The 26,057-nt window shown below is 38.4% G+C and overlaps 1 protein-coding gene across 2 annotated transcripts in view; it reads right to left on the bottom strand.

Annotated features, from left to right (window-relative positions):
- ADK (adenosine kinase) overlaps positions 1 to 26,057 on the bottom strand; it is a 272,718-nt gene that overhangs the window by 238,417 nt on the left and 8,244 nt on the right. Inside the window, exons 1-2 of one of the 2 annotated variants that reach the window (XM_041405042.1) lie at positions 25,917 to 26,035; positions 19,288 to 19,362 (exon numbers count right to left, since the gene is read on the bottom strand). In XM_041405042.1, the coding sequence (XP_041260976.1) occupies positions 19,288 to 19,362; positions 25,917 to 25,930 (89 nt within the window). In that variant the 5' untranslated portion in view covers positions 25,931 to 26,035. Of the gene's footprint in view, positions 1 to 19,287; positions 19,363 to 25,916; positions 26,036 to 26,057 lie in introns of those variants that run through there. The other variant, XM_041405041.1, reaches the window with a different exon arrangement.

Raw genomic sequence — 26,057 nt, forward strand, 5'->3', positions numbered from 1 at the left:
GGTTGCCAACACTGCCTGATCAGAGGGAAAAGAGAATGCAGTCTCTGCCAGGACAGCCTACTGCCAGCCATGCTGCAGCCTGCACTGTCACTCACGGTGGAAAACCCTTAAGGAGTGACCTCACTTTTGTTCTGCATCAGTAAAATCTTCTGACATCTCAAAAATTGCTCTAGTATTCTGTGGGGTTTGATTTTTTTCTCTTGTATTTGGTGGGCTTTTTGGTTGATTGATTTGTAAGACAATCAATCATAATGTAAGCAGCTATAAGTCAAGTGTCCCTTGGACAACACTGCAAATAGCTATCTGATCACACTGCTGAATGTTCCCACTGTCCCTTTGTCTTCTGATTTTGTTCCTTACTCTAGACAACTGCAGAACTATAAGTTATTCCTCCTGAGGAAACATTCTGGTCACCGACAACTGCACTCAATCTATCTTGCAAAATTATTTTTGCTTATAACAAATAGGCAAAATATCCTTTCTCCATTCCTGACAGCATTTTCTGATGATATTCTCTGAAACTCATATTTTCAGCATCCATTTAAAATGCAAGCACCAATGCTGGACACATTTTCAAGCTCACTAGTGCTCACTGCACTCAGACATACAAGACACTGACTGACAGATTTTATTGTTTACAAACGCAGAGACTTCCCCAGGTTATTTGCTACAGCATCATGCTGACTTGAATCCATTTATCCACTTTGCTGTTAAATCCTTGGTGTAGACACTCCTAATCAGGATAAAGTGGTTCATCCATGTTCTCCTTCCAAGTGCAGGGCTCATGTTTGACTCAGGGTAAGCAGGGTTTCCTGTACAGATTCAGATCACTGTTTAAATTGCCAAATCTTCTTCATACTTTACCATCCTGTCAGTCTTTAAGACACCAATTTTTACTCTTATGATATTACATTTACTTCCAACTTAATGTTTTCTGTAATCAACTACATCAGGCTCTTTTTCTTAAGCGAAAAAGGGTCTAGCCCAATACCAGTCTCTTCATAATGCTGTTACACCTACCTGATATATCCATCTCATCTTCACTGATAGCAAATACTCATGTATCAGAGAAAACACAATGAGTTACCAGGAAATTCTAAAAGGAACATCTTTCAGAAGTGAAAGGACACTATCACTTCCTATGAAACTTGCAATCTGTCTTAAAATGAAATCAGGTCTTTGTCCAAAGGATTTATCTGTCATAGACAGATACACTAATATGCAATCCATTTTGCAAATGGATCATTTTGCCCATTAACAAATATAGTCACAGAAAGTCACAGATATTCTTCATTAAAAATTAAGCTGCCTGCTTTTCCTCTACCAGTAGTCAGACTACTTCAGCTTCAACAGTGTACCATTTTCTCTGCTGAGAAACAAAATCTATTTTTGAGCTTTTCAAGCTTCCAGAATATTTGTAACTACACCTTTTTTTTTTTTTTTTAACCACAATTTTATTCCCACAGTTATTTAGAGGGGAAAAAAACTCAAACAAATAAAACCTGTCGCTACTTACTCAGCCTAGTAAGTCAGCTACTACAGAAATCATGTAACATAAGGGGAATGCTGTTCAACAGATGTGTTATTTTGGGCTATGTTACTGACATACCACAGAGGGGCTGGGAGGGACACAGTTGATACCCCTAGGTTTGCAGAATGATTCCTTTGGTGAATCTCAGCTTACACAATCGTTTTCACCACCACCACATTTTTTTTACTGTGAAAACAGTTTTCTTAAAATATTCTTCCTTGATCCCTAAAGACATTGCTTTGATAGCAAGTTGTCAAAGAAAACTTCCCACAAAGGGACAAGCTTGTAGAGTTCAAATTTTTTTGAGTACTTTATGCATTAAGATTTATATTTCATACACAGCTGCTGAACTATTCAATAAATTTAAATGTGCAACTAGCACAGTGAGCAGCTTACGTAATATCTTCCCAACATGTGTTTCATAGGCAAGATTGATAAGCACCAGTTGGGTCTTCCTAACTAATGAAGGTTAGATTTGTCAGAATTTCTCTAAAGAACATTTAGGAGCTAACAATACTAAGTGCAAAATCAAAGCCAAAAATAAGCAGTCAAAAAAATTAAAATAAGGACATCTAAACTCTCTAAGCAACCAGAACAACCAATTATGTAGGTATTATAGATTTAATTGCCTGATATTAAACTAGTGAGTAGAAGAGATATATATGCTTCCATATATATGCTATGGAAGTAAGTAAAGGGGTGATCACAACTTTATTCTTTTCTATTCTGAAATTCAAAGTTCAACACATCCTAGAACACAAAATAATTATTATTCTTTTCAACTATCCAGTAGCAAACACTGATATTTTTAAAATGTTAATAGTCTCTTCATCACTGCTTGATGTCCTATTTAAAAAAAGGAGTCTTAAGAGTAAAAATATGCAAAAGGGTCTACAGCCTGACTGTAGGTAAGTGTCAGAACACACTACAGTGCCTTTCAAAAATGATACATATAAGCCCTTTGATTTGTCCTTCACAAACTGTTCACTGTTCAAAATGGTCACAAACATTTAATCTATTGGAAGGGTAGCCAGTGTTCCAGACACCCCTTCAGAACGGCAGCTGTCCATGAAGCTGGGCAGCAACGGGTTGGAATGCAGCGATTCCCACAGCACACAGCTGCCCTGCACACCGGGCTGCACTGCTGCCCTGCACTCGGGGCTGCACTGCTGCCCTGCACACCGGGCTGCACAGCTGCCCTGCACACCGGGCTGCACTGCTGCCCTGCACTCGGGGCTGCACTGCTGCCCTGCACACCGGGCTGCACAGCTGCCCTGCACACCGGGCTGCACTGCTGCCCTGCACTCCGGGCTGCACTGCTGCCCTGCCCATGCGCACAGCCGGCCTCTGAGCATCACAGCTGATGGCTTCTGACAGCCCCTCACACCACTGCACCCTGGGCAAGACTGCCAGGTCTGAGAGCTGCTTCTTACCCTAACTCAGCTCCTTATGAACTCTTAAGCCATAGCAGCCTGGTTGAACCTCTAGATGTCATTGTAACACGGCCACTCCAAGATACCCTATTCTAAACAAAGCCAAGTGTCCCAGCTACAGAGAGGTGCTAACAGAAACTACAATTCTATCACCCATCTCTAACGACAGCTTCAATTGTGAGTTTCACAGGGCAATACAATAACTTTTCCAGTGTCAAGACAATTCTTTTAGATAGTATTCTTTCTGACCCTATAAAAAGACATGTTTACACATTTAACTTACCAGGACAAATGAGCAATCTCATGTGCCTGTATTTCATCAATAAACAAAGGCACAACTAATTATAAATTCACAACTATAGAACTCTCAAATGTTTTTTCTCTCCACAAGCCTTGAAATAAATTAAGACCCAGACTATTGCAGGCATTCTGAGGACATGGTATTCGGGAGTCAGATGATGTTGAGGAAATCTGCTCTAAGTACACCTAAACATACTCTACGAAAAAAATGCTACAGCCACTTGGAAGAGATCTAGTCCAACAGCTAGAAGTACAGCTCTGACCAATACATTCAATTTCGTTACAGTGGTAAAAAAGGTGGTATATTCTTCACTTCTTCAGGTACATTGAAGAACTTGCCTAGCATTTACCTTCAAGCTTATAATCGCAATTTCAATTTCTGCCAAAATGTATCATTTTTATTATATGCCTGTTTTCCATTTTTTAGAGCATACCAGAACTTCCGAGTTCAACTTCAGCAATTTTTAATGATTTAATGAACTAGTAATGCTACAACTCCAGGATTTTTTTCTTTTCCAGCTTCTAATACAAGACAGAATGAAAATTCATATACTTGGAGATTAGTGAGCATTTTTACAGAAATATTTTTAAAGTAACGAACAGCCATAAGGCACAGTTCCTTTCAGAATTCAATTTCACAAAGTCGTAACCAAATTAAAAAGAAAACACAGCCTGCACAAAATAGTTACTGCTGATAAACTCCAAACATATATCAAGTTCAGATCTACTCTATCAAAAATTTCCTGAAAAGATGGTAAAATTCACCTGTCCAAAAGCCCAAAATGAAACTGGTGATGAGCAAACAGGTTTAAAAAATGGCAACAGATCTTCATAGCTTGAAAATTAAGTCACCTTTAAAAATTTTTGACTTGAATCCACCAATCTAAGCAAAAAATAAGTAATAATTGCACAGATATCAAAATGAAAATCAGCACACACATATATATGCTTGGGCCAGAAGAGCCAAGATGGAATGCAGATCATCCACAAGGATGTATGAACAACTGCTTATGTATGACAGTAATATTCTGATCACTACTTTCAAGAGTACTGGTGAAGAAAAGACACTAGAGATAAAAGTATTTTTCTAAGCATTAACCATCAATGTGAGTAGACAGCAAAAAAACCCCTATATTTAAACTATTTCCATGACACAAAGCTGGGACAGTAAAGCATTCCAGGAAGCCCTAAATATATATCTGCACTGACATTCCTCTGCTTTGGTTAATGTACAAATAAATACAAACTTCTTGCCTCAGTACATGGCTCTGACTAACCTTGCTCACCTTTAAATGCATTTGGGCTTTGCTATTCCATAAGCTTATTGTATTTGACATGCTTTGCTGCACTTACTGCTTTAAGTATTCCCCAGATTGATTAAAAATTCAATAAATGAAAGGGCAGATTTCCAATGTGTTCTTTGAACTTTGCAGAAAAGTTATCAAAAAAAGGAACAGAGTGTGATTTCTCCATCAGACACCTAACCCCCGTTGGTTGCATTAACTGGACAAGACAGGTAGATTTTATTTATACTAGCCTATGCTTCATCAATAAAAGAAGATACCTGTTAAGAGCTCAGCAGAAGCATTTCTTCATAAATTTTCAAAGAATTCATTAAGGAACCTTAAGGATTTCCCTATAGTCTTATTATATTTCAGATTAACCTAAAGAAGGTTGCGTAAGAATGATTCAGCAATTGTGTTAACTTCAACTTCCAAGTGATGTTTAGGCTACCTTCACTAGTCTAAAAAAAAAAAAAAAAGGAACCACAGTCCTTTTTTTTTCTCTTAATTATTAATCTTGCCAAAACTAGAACAAGCATCTTTGGGACACTGCATTTCCATGTCCTTTTCAGAGTATATTGACTGATTTCTATGCAGTTCTCACATCCCATGAGATCATTCAGGTCAGGAACACAGCCATGTGTGAACCTGCTACAACAGGGCATCCTCATGGGCATTTACAAGCACACAGTGAGCCCAGCTCACAAAATATTTCTAACGCCTCAGATTTATGGGGGATGGGTACAGAAGGTCAGCCTGTTTCTCAAGTTCCATCTACAGTTTATCAGTCAGAATAAGTAATGCTGCCATAAGTGCTAACTCCATTTCTTCTGACTTGATCTATACAGAGATCAAAAAGCAGTAAGGAAACTGCTTTTCCTACAGTAGTAAAATAGCACTTGAAGTATTTCTACATTTTTGACACGGCTACAGCTGCTTAGAAATTTCGGTTAAATCTAATGTAGCCTGACTCTTCCCACTAGCCCAATAATCTTTCCCACACACACAAATACAGCATGAGTATCATGACTTGTACATATTTGGATCATTACTTTGAGCTTGCTAAACCAGATTCTAGGGCTGTGAATTTTCTAAACCCAGACAAAAACAAAAAATCCACAACCCAGACCACAGCTGGTATCTAAGTTTAGCAGCCCAATTCATCATGGACCAGATGAAACCAGCTAAACCAAACCAAAGTTTTCTGTAACTGGCAGATACAAGCACCTTAGTCCAAATATTTAAGACATGTTTTTTCCCTCTATTAAAAAAAAAAGACAGACCCAAACAGTAAAGGCCTTTGATTCATATTCTGAAAGTCTTGCTGTCTTGCCTGACTTGAAGTGTTTTTACTCCACCAGTTTGATACATTTACTTTTTTTTCCCCCTGTAGATTCCACTGTTGCTTAGTCTCCCAGTTTCGCCATCTGAAATGCACCACATTCTCCATCCCCTCAAAGTTTCTTCCCTTCTTTACCCTCTCTCCTATTCTATAACAGGGCAGCTGGTCCTCCCTGTCTTTTCACATTCCTTCTTGGCCTCAAGTAGACAGCAAAACAGAGACCTTTTCTACACTAATTTCTGGGTTCAGTGACAGCTCATCATTATTCACTGTTACTTAAGGATGATCTTGTAACAGGCTAGACCATTTCAGAAAATTTCCTTACTGAATATATACTGCTTTGTTGACAAATATAAAAGTCCAGATTGCCATCCCTGAAAAACTGAAATATTAAAGACAGACTGTACAATAGCAATACAATCCCAAAGAAAGCCTGCTTCCAGAAAAAAATCCCAAGTTTTGCAAGAGTCCATTTATACCAACAAAAGAGGAAACTGCTTAAAACACCTTTCAGACATTTCTTTGAGAAAATATTAGAACTGTGAGAGAATGCATAAATCAGACTGAACACGGATCAGTGCTAGACCCAACACTATGCCACACATCCATGAGTGATCTGGCCTTAAGTACAGAAGCTACTGATGAAATCCACAGATGACAGGAGACTGGCACGGGTATGTCATGACAACAGAGCATTCTAGCAGACAGTAAGAGTCCAAAATACTGACACATGTGAAGCCAAACAGGAAAACTAAAAGCATAAAAATAAGGGTGGGGTTAAAGGCATCCCCAGAGTAGTAACTTAGGGAGAGGGGAAATGAGGTGTTATGAACTGCAACTAATTCAACCTGAGCTTCCAACTCACACCAAGCATTTAAGACAGCAATGAACTACAATACAGAAACAGGAACAAGCAAACAAACAAAACAAAACTTAGCAAAAAGACCGCAGAGTGAGCTGTCAGCCTCACTAATTATTTCATTTTCTTCAATTTTCAAACAGAAAAACTTGAAGCTAAAGTGTTCAGCTTCAGAAGAAGAAATGTACATAGGATTAAAGCACACACTAGTGGTAGTGGGAAGGAGACTTGAAAAAATAGCAACAGAAGGTTAAGATACTTCCACCTTAAATTCTATAGAATGTAGAAAACAAATTACTTCAGAAGAAATAAATTACTTCATATTTAATAGGAAATAAATTACTTCATAGTTATCAGTGACAAAGAATCAAGTTCAGTTTGGGAAAGGGCAAGTAAATTGACTGGCAGAGAACTGCACTGCTTAACTAAACAAAAGCATGTGCTTAGGGAAAAAATTAACTGCAACTCAAACCACAGGTACTGGACACTCCATTTAAAAAAAATTCCTGACTTTAAATCTTGCTATGGGAATAGATATGTCAGAGCTGAGAGAATTAAGGACCTCCTTGGAGAACACTTGGATTTCTAGTGTTTTCCTTTTTACTCAGTTCCTATCCACTGTTATGACTGCAGTCTTATTTGGCTGCATGACTCCCTACACAAACCTCTCTTCTTCAGAAAAAAAAAAGTTGGAATTTCTGAGTGAAAGGAATTCAAAAAATATTAGCAGATTTTTTTTAACACATTACTTATTGTGAAAAATGGATTATGGATTTAAATGTCAACACAGAATTAGCTTAAAAGGACACTACTGAAACCTAAAAGAAAAAAGAAATACAGTTATTTATGTTATAAATTAAAGCATAAATTTTACTTCATATTTAATAGGAAATAAATTACTTCATAGTTATCAGTGACAAAGAATCAAGTTCAGTTTGGGAAAGGGCAAGTAAATTGACTGGCAGAGAACTGCACTGCTTAACTAAACAAAAGCATGTGCTTAGGGAAAAAATTAACTGCAACTCAAACCACAGGTACTGGACACTCCATTTAAAAAAAATTCCTGACTTTAAATCTTGCTATGGGAATAGATATGTCAGAGCTGAGAGAATTAAGGACCTCCTTGGAGAACACTTGGAGCAAATTTCTAGTGTTTTCCTTTTTACTCCGTTCCTATCCACTGTTATGACTGCAGTCTTATTTGGCTGCATGACTCCCTACACAAACCTCTCTTCTTCAGAAAAAAAAAAGTTGGAATTTCTGAGTGAAAGGAATTCAAAAAATATTAGCAGATTTTTTTTAACACATTACTAATTGTGAAAGATGGATTATGGATTTAAATGTCAACACAGAATTAGCTTAAAAGGACACTACTGAAACCTAAAAGAAAAAAGAAATACAGTTATTCATGTTATAAATTAAAGCATAAATTTTGTTTCCCCCACTTAACGCATGGATATGATCGCTACTTTGAATATAAAAATTACTGGGTCCAGTTTTTCTGATTTTTTTTTCTTTCACCCTTGATCAATATTTTCCTAGTTGCTTCTGAATTATTCAGTGCAATAAGGTAAGACGCCCCACTGATAATATGGGTTGGAATCAGGACTTTAATCAGCTATTAATATTGTAAGACAGATTTAAAGGGCTTTTGAAATTGAAGTCAAAACAATAATAGGTTTAAATGATTAAAAGGGATTAAGAAAGCCAGGAAAGTTCAAAGCCTGTTAATCACCAGAGTGCGAAAAACTATGATCATTTAATAGGGTCAGCCCTATCACTCTGGACTTAAGCATATAGAAGTGCCCTTGTCAAAACAGTTTCCTTAACTGCAAACTAGGGAGCTAAAAATTTAGGACAGCTAAACACATGCTGTACAGAGATATAGATGCTTTAAAAATTATAACTAAAACCCATTCTTCTGACTACAAGTACCTTTTTAAAAGCTGTGCACACTCTGGACATTTTTTAAAAATTGGTACTCTGAATTCTAGACTCATTGTACCAATAGAAATACATTTTGTTGACCTTTAGTAACTTTATCAAGGGATAAAATGTTAATTCAATTTGTGCAGAACTATAGGTATTCTACTTACAGACTGAACTCTTAACATACTCCATTACTATTATTCCTTTGAGCCTGAAATATTTTAAGCCACTTCTTTAGTCTTCCTAGTTCTTGCATTGTTCTTGTTCTGAAATGATCATCTAACATTTACATACCTATTTTCTTCAAATAGAAAAAATTTATTCAGAAATTAACACTCATATACAGTTTAATTCATTTTGATTATAAACACAAACTAGTTTCCACAATCATCTCTTAAAGTTTTACTTGCATTAAACTTACTGAAAAACACCAACTAAATTAACATGTACATAATCTAAACAGAAGGGTTCCTTTCTTTTCCTAGTTACCCACAATTATTTGCTATTATCAGTTTAAAATGTATTGTTCAGACAAACTTGTACCAGCTCTACAACAGATCCTGTCATCACTAGTACTGAAAATCCCCAAATACTTGCCCCATGAGGAGCTCTGCTTTGAGAATTTCATAAATACACACACATATATATCTAATTCAGAGAAGGCACAGTAGTGTGGTTGTTCATGCGACCCTCAGATTGATATATTTTTTCTAAATATTGATCGCTTTGAGAATTTCATATATATACACACACACGTATATATCTAATTCACAGAAGGCACAGTAGTGTGGTTGTTCATGCAACCCTCAGATCGATATATTTCTTCTAAATATTGATGATTTAGTCTAAATAAAGACTCCCTGTTTGCCATATATGAACAGTACTGCCAGCTACTCAATTTACTCTTGAAAACACACTTTTCATAGTCTTCTCAGAGAAGGCAGACTTATAAAAAGCCATGGGGATGAACTTCAAAAGGCTCTATACCTACAATAAAATACAGGTTAATACTCTGGATACACTAACAAAGACAGTAACATTACACTGCAAACATAGGACCATGCTGGGCTCCATTAACACAAAGTGCATTTCATAACTGAATTACAACTCTGTCCCCATATTAGATCTGTACTATTTCTGTCTCCCAAAAGAACAAATGAAAACAGAATCTCTAAAATACAATTATTTTAGTATCTCTAGTACAAAGAAACAAATGCCACGTCAATATAAATCAATTAAGACAGAGCAAAAGACATTTATTCGTCAGTGAAGACCTCACAAACCACCAAGTCAGCCCAGAATATTACCTTCAAGCAATAAAATCCTCCAAAAGGAAGGAACTGAAAGTTCTGAGACTGTATTAAATCTTGATTGATATTAAATATTTAACTGTCTTCAAAATGCTGAAAAATGACCTTATCATTCATAGGGAGACACAGAAAAAGACTGGTATATATTTAATAAAATCCACATTGTTCCCATTTAGAAACTATAAGGAAACTAGCAGCAAGTCTTACATATCAGTTAAAACCTCTCTTATTTCTTAACAAAATATAGTTTAAAATGTGTTCCATTTTCCTGTTAGACAACTTTATCAATGTGCTTTTGCTTGTGACAGGCTAGGCTAAAGTACTGACTTCATCTTATTACTGCAACCTAAATGAGTCTCAGCGATGTCAAAAAGCTACATCTCTCTCATCACCTGTCTCTGCACCCAAGAGCTTAATACAGGATAGTCCAGCTCACAGAAACTTAGATAATTGTCAGGGAATTCACGTACCTTAATTTGCCTTCTCTAAAATTATTTTTAATTTTGTTTAGATTATTTTTAATTTTGTTTAGAGCAAACAGAAAGCTACAAATAAATGTTACAGCTACTGTGAAATTTCAGCCATGCTCAAAGAACATATCCAAGCCAATAAAGTCATCAGCTTTCTGGGAAAAAGTAGCATGTGGAAAATGGCAAAAAAAGGCTTTTTACTGCACTGAAAATTTTGATTTTACCCTGAAAAATGAGTAAGCAATACCAAGATGGAGATTTAGGGAAGTGTTCTTGAGAGATTAAGTCCTTGCTCTATTGCCACTGGGGCATACCGAGAACTGCCATTACTCTTTCTGGGAAGAACTGTTCCTCCCTTTTGCCACAAGACACTGCTCAGTATATATTAATTCTTCACCCACAGTGCTACCTGCAGCATCAAGTCCAGACATGCAAGGGTTTGGCAGAGGAAAGAGACTGACTGAGGTATTTGGACAGTTCCTGTCACTTTAGGCCTAGGTGAGTGTTTGTGGAATTAGGACTGGCTGTAGAATTACATACAGAACTTGACACGTCCTGACGATTCTGTTTAGAACTTTGGCTGTTGTTTAACACTGCTGCATATAACATCACAAGCACATTTTAAAACAGCTTCAGTGAAACACACTGAAGATAATCTGGCAAAAATGGGAGTTACTGCAATCATATTTGGGGAAAGGTCTTTGACCTCTTGTCTACACAATAACTATACAAAGTAAATTGTCAGGAGATGAGAGATTCTGGAACACTTTGTCACTTTTGCTGGGAAATAATAATGGCAGAAATCAGAAGATTTACATTTGTAACTGTAGCTCTTGTGTTGACACAGACCAGAAAAGGTATGCTAGCCTGAAGCCAGATAGGACACCAGGCTTAACTTAATATTCACAGGTGAGACCTTTACTTGGAGTGGTCTGGAAGTTAATTTGGGTATAGTTTAATTTCTAAAGGAGGAAGTTGACTATACACTTTCAGACTACAGTGACAGCCTAATGTTAGTAATCTTTATTGCCTACCTTCCCACCAGTGGTAAGTTTCTGTTATTTAAAAAAATAAAACCCAGCCTCAAGACTGAAGAAATAAATAGCTTCAATAATACAAGAACTGAAAAAATGTTCATGGTAATGTTTGTATTTCTGTGGCTTCATGCTACTGTTCACTTGTTACAACTTGTCATGTTAGACAGTCATTTGCTCCCCTTCACACTTCGTCCCGTGCACCTCAGATTCTCACACTGAAACTTAATCACTTTTGCTGTCACAAAACAAGGGAAGAAATAAAAGGAAAAAAAAATTACTGGAACAATCTGCTAAAATAATCACCAAAAATTGTTTAGCCACTGCTCCCTAGTATTCATGTGCCATAAACCCACAAGTTTCAAGTAAAACTAAAAAATTAAAATAATTTGTATGCTAATACATTGAAGAGAGGAATCAAGGGATTGTAAAATCAAAATAATCTGTCCCCAGCTCTGCACTTAATCTGAATTTATAAGGGAACTGCAGGCTTCAAAACATCCTGAAGTCTACAACACAACCAGATCTCCGGTAACTTGGAATATTGATGTTTCTGCCCTGACAGAAATAACATAAAACAACACTCAAACAGCTAGTTTACCCTACTCAGCTCTTGGCTAAGGGAAAACAAGAACACCAGTAATTAAGAGGAAGATGGGCTGCCTCCACCCTTTCCCTGTGGCTACAGCAGAGACCACAAGGCCAACAGTTTCTTTTTTTCCTCCAAAAAGGAGGAGGGCAAGAAGAAGCAAAACACAGAGCAGGCCTGGGCAGGGTTCTGTGCCGAAGAACAGAGGCACAGGATCAGGGATCTTCAGTGGCATAAGCACCTCATACCTTAGGCTACAGTCACCTGTAACACTGATGTGTATCTGCACTTTGTTCAGGAATAGCCTGATGTAATACCAAGTTACTAAAAGAAATGTTAACAGTTAGTATTTAATTTCAAAAGGAAGGACAAGTCTCTCTCTTCTTGACTAATGTAAAGTGGGAAGAAAAACTTTTGAGATTGTATATTGCCTGAGCTGAATGAAGCAAAACTAATCAAGTAATAATGAGCATTATAATTTAATTAAATATCTAATTTTTTTGAAACTGAAGTTTTTAGAAAGATGAAAGTATTCCAACCGAAATGTTATCACTAAAAAGCCATATTTTCTAAAAGATTACAGATCAATTTCATCTAGAGTAAAAAACCTGAGACTATGTAAAATAATTGCTAATTTCTGACTGGGCTTTTTTAATTCTTCAAGTCACAAGTGATCAACCAGTTTTACTTTATTACTGTAGCAGGAAAAACCCCTCTAATCCGTACCATGCTATTGAAAATTTTAGGGAGGACAAGCAGGATGGGAATGGAAAACAATATTAAAATCACATCTTAGAAATCTGTAATTAAAAAGAATGCCTGAAACCATATCCAGAATATGAATCACAATGTTTGTTTACTGTAACCTAAATAAAAATCAGTCTTGTAATCGTGCAATCTAGAAACTCCAACATGCAAGGTTCCTCAGTACAAACAGCAAGTAACACTTTAAAAGAGAAAGTTTTACCGTTTAGTTTAAGATGGATTCCAGTTCTCTACCGACAAGACCCAGCTTTTTCCACCAAAGATATCTTCAGCAAGTGTCTTTTCATTTAATACTATTGCCTAACTAAAACCAGACACATAGACCTCGTCATAGACCTCTTCCACTTAAAGCTCCTTGTTTGCATTAAAGAGGCAAATGGAACCCATTATTTCATCATTTGCCTTGTAATGAAAGTCACAAAGTTTTGTTAAACAAAGTTTTGTTAAACAAATTTTCACTTGTAAGCAAAGGGAAAATACAGATAAGCTCTGTGTGTGTGTGTGTATCTGTCATGTGCTTAAGGTTATTCTAAAAAATACAATTAGTCCATTAAATAGACATGTTCTACTGACATGAATTAAATCATGACTTAATTCTTCTGATGACTGGGAAAAAATAAAGAAATAATCCATGATTTACAGTTTATTACTAAACAAGTATTTAAGAAAGTGAAAACACATAATAAACAGAAGAGTGGAATACTTCCCATTTGTGAACATCTTACATTCTATTTTACAGGTAAATACATAACTACAACCTCCTCTGTAAATACCTATATACCCTGAAAACATTAGCTCTCCGTGCAACACTGTCACTCCATAGCAGATTTATCAAACAGCCTTTTCTAAATAGACCAAAACGAAAATCTTTCACACATTTAAACTACATATTTAACTAAATGCACTTGGAGAAAGCATTAGGGCTGTAGAAAGCTTTAATTATGTTGTCAGGAATACTACCAAATTTATAGACATATTAGTATGAAGAGGACCTTCTTAAGACAGCTATCATCATCCTAAGTTTTTGCAAGCAAACACTGAGTTTTTATCATTTATCAGCAGTCAGATGATGCAATTGGGCTCAACAGTTTCAACAATGTTCTGTGTTCAGACCTTGTGACTAATTAAATGGACTTCTACAGATACAACTAAATCCACAAGGTAATAATATAGCACTCAGCTCTTCAGCTTCTTTGCCAGAAGACCCAATGCAACAAATACTTTCAGGAAGTATTTTCCCAAGAATTACTGAAACAATGGAACATCATACACCAAATTATCTTCTGCAGAGGGAGGAAAAATACAGGGCCAAATTTTCAGGGAAATTTTAAAAATTTTACCATGTACTTTACATACCTTCATCACTGTACAGACAGTACACACTAAACCCAAAACACACAGCACTGCAACACCTACTAGAGGGAGAATTAACCCTGTCTCAGCAAAAACCAGGAAAACAGGTAACACAATTCCCAGCTCAAAGCAATACAAAAACCCATTAATCTCTCCCAAGGGCTGATGAAGCACAGAATCTAAGTTAACATATTAATGAAACTGAAAAGACTTCAAGTCTGAAGGGGTAGGGGGTCCCACTTAAATTTAACAGCAAAGCCCATGTTTGCAGCCTGTGCCTTCCTGGATACTGCAACTGCCAAGTTACAAAATCGCCATTTGTCCTTCTCATTTTTGAAGCTCACTCCAGCATGTGTTTTTAGGGAAGGGTTTGTTTTGCATTGAAGCCAAGTTTGGTGAACAGAGAACCACCTCTGATTGTCTAAAAGCTATTTAGACCCTTGGCCACTTTATGAGAGTTAACTGCATGAATGGTCTTTTGAATTTTTTTGCTATCGGAAGCTACAAAGGCTTCTGTTAAGGCAGGAGCAAAGGTAACAAACTGAAAATGTTGAGAATAACATAACTCACAGTTCATACAGACCAACCTAAATTTAACGCAAGTAAGCACAAGTTTTTCATCATTGTCAACTGAAGCTGCTTCGCAAACCTTTTCTTAATTTATAATCCAAATTTCCACAAGACTGGAAAAAGGATCAAATATGCACATCTTCTTCACTTTCATCACGGCAAACACTAAAACAGCTTCACACAAGAATGTTTAATTTACTAGATGTTAATGCTGTTCCATCACATCACAAAAGTTTGTGCTCAACTAACCCATCACCCTCTGCCAGTACTTTGCAGTGAGGAAAGGTAAAGAATGTTCATGCATCTTGGGATCTCCAGGTTGGGATCTCCAACCACTTTCAGTGCTACAGTTAAGTTGGTAGCACACTGCAGGAGATCCAAATCCATACTTTGAAATTATGGATCACAATGACAGCACTTCTTCCTTCACTGAGATATTCTCTTTTCATATATTTTTCAATTGTTACCACTACTCCAAAGACCCCATTCATTCTTCCTTTCCTGTTTCTTCAAACCTGTTCTTTCCAGTGAAGAGGAAAACTAATATAAACCCATTTCTTGATTTAAAGATAGTTTGTATTTACACCAAAAAAGGCAGAGAAGAATGCTAAGGAACAGATGGTAGAGGACATGAAAGTTATAAAAATTCCAATCTTTACTGAGCATCCTAAATTATCTTGTGCAAAGATTGCCACAGACACTAATTTTAAGGGGGAAAAGAAGAGACCAAAAGAGAAAAATACTTGTCTGCTTGGGCAACCAACAAGAAACTTGTATTTCTGGACCATGATGGTGACAAAATAGTCTGCAGGCTTTAACTATAATGGAATTTGGCAACCCGAGTAGTAAACATACCTCAACTTATGAAATCATGGCTCTGGTCAAGAGCCCAGAAATACAGTGAAATAGAGTGAAATACAGCAATATGATTCTTGAAACTTGCTGTGATAAATAAAACATATATCGTAATTTTCTCCTATATCTCCACTCCTTTTTAAGAGCGTAGGCTGAAAGATATTTCCATGCTTATACAGGTGATGGCAATTACAGATATTTTCCTTGCCTTCCCCCTGATCAGGGAAGATCTGATCTATCAGGGAAGATACAAGGTTTCACATACTGAGAAGTTTCAGGACTGGCACAATAGTCCTGTCAATGTCAATTTGTCAACATTGATTCTCTTCTCCCCTTCAGTTCATGCAGCCATAGACCCAGCAGAAGATTTATCCATACCATGAACACACATTTCTCAACCACTGAAGTGCACTTGAGGTGACAAGTAATGCCCAGATCTCTTCAGCCTAAAAATTAACTACACCTAGGCAAGCTAAATTCAATGTCAAAAACTGAATATTTGCAAAACAGAGTGCTCTAGGGAGAGCAATGAAACACATGCCATCTCCTAACTTTTAACAGCAGGACACTGGAGTATTTACAGGAGTCAGCAATCCTGAGTTTAGTCTTAAAATGTCATTGGCATGTTAATCAGAATTTCTTTGCCCATTTCAGCAGAGTTTAATATATGTAGTGTAGATTAAGTTATTTTTAAATGCCTTTTGGAGTTAAAGGTAAAAGAATCATTCCTGTTAAATGTCATAGGTAGAAGTGAGTACACCAAAAGCTGTAATGAATACCTGTTAGCAAAGTTATTTTCACAGATTAGCATAACTATAGTTAGCAATTCACCCACAATGCATTAATTCTTCTTCTATTCCTTACCCTCTCACCCCTAAGAAGCTGCTCTTTGAGTAAGTATCCATATCTTGATAAATTAAACAAAAATACTCTTAGATAATGGAGTTGATGCAATCTAAAAGGAGACCAAAAAACCAAAACAAAGCCACATTTCTGTTATTTTTTTCATGCAGATACTAAAAATACCCAAAAACATATGGTGGACTATATTTATTTCAAGACTTCTTTCCAGCTCTGTAAACAGAAACTAAAGTGGTTTGTGGTATCACCAGTTTTCAACAGTGCCATCAACATTGCTAACACTTTTACAGATTGTTTCCCTGTAGAGAGGCAAGAAATGAAACCCAGAAATCACAACGGAGGCTAAAGCTTCTCTGGCTCAGGTAATGCCAGACTGCTGATATGGTCTGAAAAGCTCAGATGGGCATGGTGAACTTCTGTTGTGATATAAATTAAAAATGCCTCTCCTAGGAATGGCTTAAAGCCCTCCAAAACTTGTTGAGAAAGCAAAAGCCTTTGGAGACCAGATTAAACAAAAATCCACTTTGAAAGCAAAGTATCAGGGTTGTGCTAACCCAAGCCAAAAATACCCACCCAGCCCTCCAACACTGCTCAGTTCCTCAAACCAGTATTACATGGCAGCAAAATGTTTAGAATCTGCAAGCGGACTGTATTATGTGTTTATTTTCAAGTTTATTTCTAACATGGATTGTAGGCCAACTAAATATTGTTAAAAAGACTTTCTACACTTCCTTATGCTGTTTCAATTTGCACTTTCTTAACAGAAGTTAAAAAAATAAGCTGTTTACAGGACTCATTTTAATACTCTTATTTCATTGACAATATATATTGATTAAACTTGCAACATCAAGGTCTTTATTCTGAACGAAGGGATTTATTCTTAAAATTGACTGTACGAGAGATGGATAAAGTAACAGAAACACCATAAAAGTTAAATGCATAAAATTCTTATGGGTGTTTACCTAAACTTTTCTTATTTTCCTAAGCTACCTTCTCAAGTCAGAGCCCTGCTGGCCTGACAGTCCCATTAAACATTCCCGTCCAGCAGAAGAGGTGAGAAACAAAATCAAGGTTGCCAGGATACCAAAAGCTGACACTACATGGCTAGAGACGGGTGCATGTCTTGCTTGACAAGAAAAAAGAGAAACTACAATGATCAACAAATTCTCTTTCAAATGCTTCACAGTCCTGAAATGTCTATGCTCTTGCACCTCTCTGCAGCATTTGAATAGACAACTTTATTCTAGCAGTTGTTCTACAGCTCCATTTTCTATTTTATCTCCCTTTCCAAGCTGAGGAGGCATGGGATCTGATCCCCACTTCAGCAAGTGTTGCAAAAGGTAGTTGGACCTGGAGTAGAAACACTCTTGTCGGTTTGTTAAATGGACTTCTCTGCATATCCTGACAAGCAGGGAGAGGGATATTAAATCAGGTGCAGGAGAGGTAAACAAGTTCCTCAGTTTTGAGGTTATTACCAGAGCGATCACACCATCAGCAGGCTCCTGTGAAACTGCTGGGGGAAGACTGCTTAGGGCTTTCAATAATGCAATACCCCACAAACGCATTTCAGCAGCAAAAAAATGCTCACAGAGCATATGCTGCTCCAGGAGATAATTTAATTTGTCTGACAGGACTCAAATTTGAGTACATAAGACTTCTAATTTTCAAATTAAATTAAATTCTGCACAGCACATCATATCCAGTGAAAAGCACAATGCACTCCTGAAGGATTTCAGTGCTGCAGTAGAGATCCCATCAGCTCTTTTATGTCAGCAATTTATAAGGATTAGTTGGGGAGTATTGTTGGGTTGGGAGAAGGGCATTACTTATTTTTAGAGACTGGCTTTCAAGTTATTTCAATGGAAACATGAGGCAGAGAATTACACCACATATGATAAAATATGAGTGATGAAATATTGATGACAAATTATAGCTATTAAAAGCTGCAGAACAAAATATTTGTGGCTGACAATGCATATTCAAAAATAAAAACTCTGCTCCTGTTCCTTATTTGGTGATGTGAACAAAATAAAGAACATTTAGAGAAAAAAATTATTAACACTGTAAAAATTAAAGAAAAAATTGCAAGCACTCAGAGATCAAAGCATCTTACAAAGCAGAGAAAAAGTGGCAACAGCAATAAAAAATGGAGCTCAAGCAGAAAGATTTAAAAGAACGACTGTATTTTACACCTCTGGAAAAGACAGATCTCTAAGCTGATTCAAGAACAAGTAAGCTTAATGCCAATTAAGCAATCCAGCAATATGGTTATATGGATGGCAGCATAACAAGTAGGCTTAAGCAAGATAACAGACAACATGATAAGAAGCAGTCCTGTTCCTGACTGATAAACCAGAATTTTTTTTTAAAGGTGCATTTGCACAACTTTTCTTGGTGTGTTACAGGAATGGCCTATTTACCCTACAGACATCACTGAAGAAGAGTACAGTAACAGCAAATTAAAACTAGCACACAAAGATTCATGTAAGAGCTACCTAAATCTTACTGAAATTGATGACTCCTTCCAATTAAAGACTAACAAAGACAGCATGAGGACACTAGAATAAATTGATAAAAAACCATGTGAAAACACTGAAGGTTTTCATAGATACCACCACCACAGTTTCATAGGGCAAGAACAATCTAATGACAGATACAATGCTGGCTACTTCCAGCACAAGGCCAGAATCACAGAGATCAGCCTGAACACAGCATTATACAAACAGGTAGCCCACCATTTATTTCTGGGCATAATTCTGGAAACAAAACTGACATTTAAATAAAAAAAGATATCACGCCTTACTTGTCAAGGAAGTCCTTGTCCACAACTGCACAGATATCAAGCAGAGGATTTCCCATTCCAAACAGGACATTTTCACTGTAAGAGAAGCAATTATTTCACGTTAGCTTTGCACTGGTTTATTGTTTCCTGTATATGTAAAGACTTTTTTTTTTTTTTTGTTAGAGAAAAAAACAAAAGAATGCACATTTTTCCCAGCACAGTAAACACACACTGACCTGGCATATACACAGAATCAAATCTGAGTGAAGCACCATCCTACAGTGATCTTTGATCAATACACAGACTGCAATAATAAACACATTATTCTGTTAAACTGTCACTTATTCAGATAAAGAATTTAAGCTGCATTCCATGTTTTGGAGTTTTAAAGGATGACATTCGAGTTGTAATACCAAATTTTAGACAGGGAAGCATCACACCAGAGTAATAAGAATTTTACTGAACCCACTCAGTTGTTGGGTACCAACAAATAATTAACAATTTAAGTCTGTTCTACTAAACTGAAACAAAGAGACTATGGATTCTGCATTGTCAGCCATTTTAAATAGTGCAGCTGCTATTGAAGGTTGGATGTACTTTTTAAGCAATTTGACATTCATTACCATGACTTCTTTCACACAGAAAAAAGCTATCAAAAATACTGTAAACAGTATTCTTGAGACAGATAGCTTTAACTTCTTTTTTTAGATTAATTCAGAAACCATGTGTTACATTTTCCTGAATAGCATGTACTTGGGTGATAATGCAGCAATACCAAAGGATTAGATATGTGGCCTAGTGTCAAGTAGGAGTGAATGCAGCTGTTCTCTAAAACTACATCCAAACCCATCACATTCCTTGCCAAACTAACACCTACTGTCTCCAACCAGCAATGCACACCCATGCTCCAGCTACCAAAGGTAGCTTCAGTATGACCACCTATAGTGGGTTTGTGTGGCCAGGTTTTGGTAGCCAGGGGACTACAGGGGTGGCTTCTGTGAGCTCCAAGTAGTGGCTTCTGGTAGCTCCAAGATGGGCATGCTGCTGGCCAAGGTGGGGTTAATTAGAAATTATCGTTATGCCTCAGTGATAACAGATTTCAGAAGAAGGGGGAAAAGTTACTGTGTGGATGTCATGAGGCCAGAGTAGAGCAGGGTGAAAACATGTGAGAGGAACAACTCTGCAGACACCATGGTCAGTGGAGAAGGAGGGCAGGAGGTGCTCAGACACCTGAGCTGAGGCTCCCCTGCAGCACATGGAGCTCCACAGGGATGCAGATCCCCCTGCAGCCCATGCAGGAGACCCACTGGAGAAGGTGGACGCCTGAGAGGAGGCTGGGATCTCATAAGATGCCCGTGCTGGAGCAGCCAGCTGGCAGGGAGCTGCAGACCCACGGAGAGAGGAGCCCATGCTGGAGCAGGCTTCCTGGTAGGACTTGTGACCCTGTGAAGGAGCCATGCTGGAGCAGCTTGTCCTTGAAGGACTGCACTCAGTGGAACAGTGACCCACGCTGCACTGTGGAAAACATTATTAATAACCTTGATACCACAGCAAACCATGCTTTAAGTATCCTAGTTTTTGTAGCTTTAAGGACAATTCTTTAGAGCCCCATTTCACTGTTAAAAAAAATGTGGAAAATGCTGCTCGAAACGTGTGCTTGATGCTGCTTGTGGAAGATGGAGCCAGAAATCCAGCTCACTCCTAACTGGAATAGTTAACATCTGCTTGGTAAAAACCTGTTAGACTGACTAAATACTTTTGTCAGTGTGACAAATAGCACAGTGTTCGAAATAGCATAACCATAAGTTACACCTGGCTAGAAGACAAGAAGAGTGAGAGACAGATGACAGCTCAGAAGACATAAGGATAAAGGGGATTGTAGTTGAAGTCACAAGACAGAACATTCTCTCTGTTGTAAAACCTAACTATTGCATAAGTAGTACTGCAAGACAATGAATGAAGTCAGAACTTTTCAAGTGTTGAATGCAGATTTGTCCCAAGCTATATGTTCCTGTACTTAATGTTTACGTGATTCTCACATGCTATGAAATTCTACACATCAATACACATTTATAACTACACTAACAAAAAAAAAAAAAAACCAAAAAAAAAAAAAAAAAAGCCCCATATCATGGATAACTTCTGTATAGGACAAGAGCCAGCACTTCAGTGGTCAGCATGCCAGAAAACAGCAGCTGTACTTACAAAAAAAAATCTGAAATACAGCTGACATGCTGAGGTCACCGCCTATGAAGAAGATACCACGTTCAATGGAAAAGCAAAACAGAAGCTACCAAACATTCATTGAGCTGTGGGCTACAGAACCTGCAGGTCAATGTGCTCAAAGCAGCACAAGAGCAACTCTGTGCAGAAGCTCTATGAAGCCAATAACGGGTACGAACTCCTCACATGTCAGCAGCAGCAGGAACCAGAACTTTCGGTGCCATTTAATCCAGGCAGCTCTTTACATCACATATAAGCCCTGTTCATTCCCAAGCCTTTCTTCACCCACAATATTTTATAATCATCCCCATTCAAGTATTCCAGAGGCTGTATGTAGGGCACCATTTGGAATCAAGTTTGAAAAGCCAAGGTAGCTATTAGTAAATGTATGTTTAGATTAGTAAATGTATGTTTAGAAATATTCCACTGAAATTTCTGGGCAAACTCTCCTCAGATTCAATATAGTTGTTTCTCACAACTAAATGTAGGACAGCAGAACTTGACAACATTTTAAATACATAAAACTTTGAGTAGATTAACATTGAGTTCGCTGAAGAAATCAAGTTAAGTGTTATAAACTGTTTACCTATTTTTGCAAATAATCTAAACACATAAGATAACATGTACTAATCTCTAGCTCTGTGTCTTCAATTAATACGTATTTCTACATTTTTGGCTCTTTCTAGGTGTTACAGTTACCTAAGTCCTAAGATACTAGAACTTCTGTGCTTAAAAATATGTATTAACATTCCACTGGGGAAAAAAAAAAAAAAAAAAAAAAAAAAAAAAAAAAAAAAAAAAAAAAAAAAAAAAAAAAAACAAAAAAAACCCATACACTCCACTTGTACTGAGGACTGGAGTTGTATTTTTCCTTAACTGTCACTGTATTTGACAAAAATACCTATATGGGCAAAATGGGAAAAGTCTAAAGAAAAGTCTAAGTCACAAATTTTTAAAAGTCAACAAGCAGATATTTAAGAGTGGATTCCATCTCAGAAGTCTCTTCCGACATAACTGATTTTGGGATCCCCCACTACAATCAGCATTTTCTAATACCAGCTTTCTGAACCAATCTGGAAGGTCCTATTGTTAAACAGGAAGACTTGACTGTGTAAATTATTAGCATGTTCAACCTGACTAACCCAACACTGGCTACATTTAGTGCAATGCAAATCACCCTTCCCTTCTCAAGGAGCTGCAAAGTTTGCACACTGTTATACTATTGCACTGCTTGTGGCACTACATGGGGTACAGCAACTACTTGGCTTCAGGTTGATCCTCAGTAAAAATTTTTAAAAAACCATTTTTTTAAATCTCATATACTCTGTAAAGCTACATAAGCCTCTGTAAAAGCATAAAATAAACAAAATATTTATGATTCTGGAGAATGCTAAATTTACGAGTCTCCAGAGTGAAAAACTGAGATATTCAACTGTTATATTTTCACCAAGTTAAAGACTTTGAACAATGGATTTGAACCTTATAGGCCTTATGTTTGCTGTTCAGTCACAGTGGACATCTGCAGTTATTAAAATTTCAGTGATTATTTCCAACGAACTAAGGATAAAACATAGTGAGGATGCAGTAATAGTTTTCTGAAATTTGAGATTCCACAATACATAGGTTATTTGGGAACACATCTCTACCACAGACACAGAACTTGCTTTTAGTGAGTCCCTAGCCTCCCCAGTCCCTTCTTCACTGGACTACTGGCATCATTCAAAAAGGATGTTCTTGTTTAACTCAACTAACCTAATGCAAAAGAATATCTGGATCAGTTCTTCAAGAAGCAGGTGATAACTCCTTCACCTGCACAAATTATGGGCATATATAATTGACTACACAGTCAGCATCTATGTGTATACACATACAGACACACAAAGAGTACATCTATATGAACAAGATATATACTTTTTAAATTCCAAACCACAAAGAAGATGTTCATACAAATCTAAAAGTTGCTTGGACAAAAATACACCATCCATCTAGCAGGCAAAACTACAGAACAGTAACTACAGAGAGCTTTGATGTACATCACATATACATTCATAACTATTGACAAGCAGCATCATATTTTATGAGTTTGGATTTCACTTAGGACCACATGAAGTGTGAGCTGCAATTAGGAATTCAAGCAATGTAACTCATTAAGTATAAACAAATCTTCACCTGTTAATTAGGTGTTTTGTTCAGACATTACAAATATGACTGATTTTACACAAATGGCCAGTGTTTCACACCTTACTCTTATCACAAGTGGCAGAAGTAATAAAATGAAACCAAACCAGATAAAAAAAATAACAAACCCAAACAAATAAACAAAAAAGAACCTACAACATCAGTAATGAGCTACCCTTGAACCTCTTTTAAGAAGTCAACAAAATTAACTGCAACTGAATGATCAGGAAAGCTGTGTCCAATCTTATGCTCTGCTGCTGCAGGCATTTTTTAAAATATGGTCCTGATTCAAGTTGGCTGCTGAGCATTAGCAGCACTATATCCAACTATCACACAATATTGTTATCATCCCAGGCTGCTGCGCACTTCCGTGGAAGAGCAACATCAAAATATCAGTGAAAGCTTATTATTAGTTACTGGCACAGAGACAGAGGAATATTTTGGGCCTTTGGATACTGGCAACTCAGAAAGCCTTAAACATGACTGAGACATTTGGGTGTGCAATTGCATAGCAGCACGCTGTGTGCCTAGTGTGCCTTTTACAAATTTAAGATATGGTCTTGTAAGATCTAAAATATTAGTATTTCTAAAGGGTTTCACTATGCCCTTTAAAGTAAGGCAAAACAAGGCATGTTTTAAGCCTGTTCTCAGCATATTCATTTCAGTTTAAAACCCCATATAACACAAGATTTGAACTTACCAAAAGTTACTTATATGTGTAGTTAAAGCAAAACAGCGCCAGATTTATAGCACTTAGCTCTCAACTAAAAGCATCCTTCTCTCATCCCACATACCCATGTAACATCTTTACAAGTAGGATGACACTTGCAACAGTAAGTAACTCATCCAACACAAAAGTACCTTAGAACTATTATTCCATCCTTCCAGAGTTCAGACAATTTTCTTGCATCACTGGTCAGCAAATCACTTTAGCATATAGACTTAAACATACAAGGTGGCCTGCAGGACTGCTCACATGCTTTCCTGACGTGGGTCTTAAGCAAAGACAATATTTGGCTAAGCAATTACATATTTACATATTGACTTAGAGGAAGATATTCAGTGAAGATTTCATTTATAGGAAGCTTTCATAGTCTTCTAAAGTGACACACTCACAGGCTCCAACTCTGAAAACAAGCCTAAAAGCTGTGGCCTTATGTAAGCAAGGCTGCCGCAGAAAAAACTGTTCCACCACTACCCAGCTCCTCACACAGCTGTGCTAACTCCACAAGCCCCAACAGTGGAATACTACTGCAATTTCAAAGTTACCGTCTCGGTCACAAACAGTGTAAATGAAACATGATACAGAGAGTTTGGAGGGTGGAGAGAGGAGATGGGAGAATTGCCTTGAATTATCAAATTGAACTTGGAGTCTGTAATATTAGGCATTTCTCTAGCAGCAAAAGGCCTGATTAAAGGTTACCGATTTACCTCACAATACAACCCCATCTTAAGTGTTTGGGGAAGAAAAACTATTCACTCCTTTCACTGAATGTTAAGTTACGGGGGTTTGTCATTCGCCGGGTTTCGCTGACAGGCTGATATCACCGCAGTTCCGACAGCCTGCCAAGAGCCTAGCCTGCTATTAAGACCCTGCTTCTCTTTATCGGGGATTCTTTTAAAACCTAGTCCCAGTCACGGCAAGCTCCAGCGAGGGTTTAGGGTTCCAACGCGGCTGCCGGGGCCCCTCGACACGCATCCTCCCACGCCCACGGGCGGCACCCCGCGGCGGGCGGCGGCCGCCCACGCCCAGGCGCTACCTGTGACAGCGGCACCGCCGCCGAGCGACGCCGCACGCAGCCCCCGGCCACCGCCCCGCCGATCACCTGCGGGCCCGGCCCGGCGCAGCGCTGCTCGGGGCTCTCGCTCCCGATGCCGCTGGGCAACTGCATCGCCCAACGCCGCCGGGAGTCCCGGCCGGGCGCACCCACCTGCCCGCGAGGAGCCAACGCGGCGCCCCGGGAGCGCTGTTCCCGCCGGGCTGAGGGGCCGGCGGGGCACCGGCACAGCTCTCCCTCCTTCCTCGCCCCAGGGGAGCGGGCGTGCAGCCACCAAACCAACTCGCGGCAGAGAGAGAGGGATGGGACGAAGCCGCGCTGCCCCGCACCCTGATTACACAGCGGGGAGAAGAGCCCGGCTACGGCGGAGCATCGCGCCGGGCGCCTCCGCCCCGCCAGCGGGAGTGCATCGGCACCCCCCGCCCCTTCCCCCGGGACGCGGGGCTGTGCTGCGCGGGGTCTCGACATTACCTGAGAGCGGCCATGGCTCCGCGCGCGCCCGGCCGCCCGCGGCAGTCTCCTGGCAGCGGTACCGTCACCTCTCCGCCCGGCGCCCGCGCCTCAGCCGCAACTGAGCGCCGGGCAGCGCTCGGCCGGCCCACCGCGCGCCCC

Source organism: Onychostruthus taczanowskii, unplaced genomic scaffold (genome assembly GCF_017590055.1).
Source record: "Onychostruthus taczanowskii isolate IOZ18803 unplaced genomic scaffold, ASM1759005v1 scaffold22, whole genome shotgun sequence".
NCBI lineage: Eukaryota > Metazoa > Chordata > Aves > Passeriformes > Passeridae > Onychostruthus > Onychostruthus taczanowskii.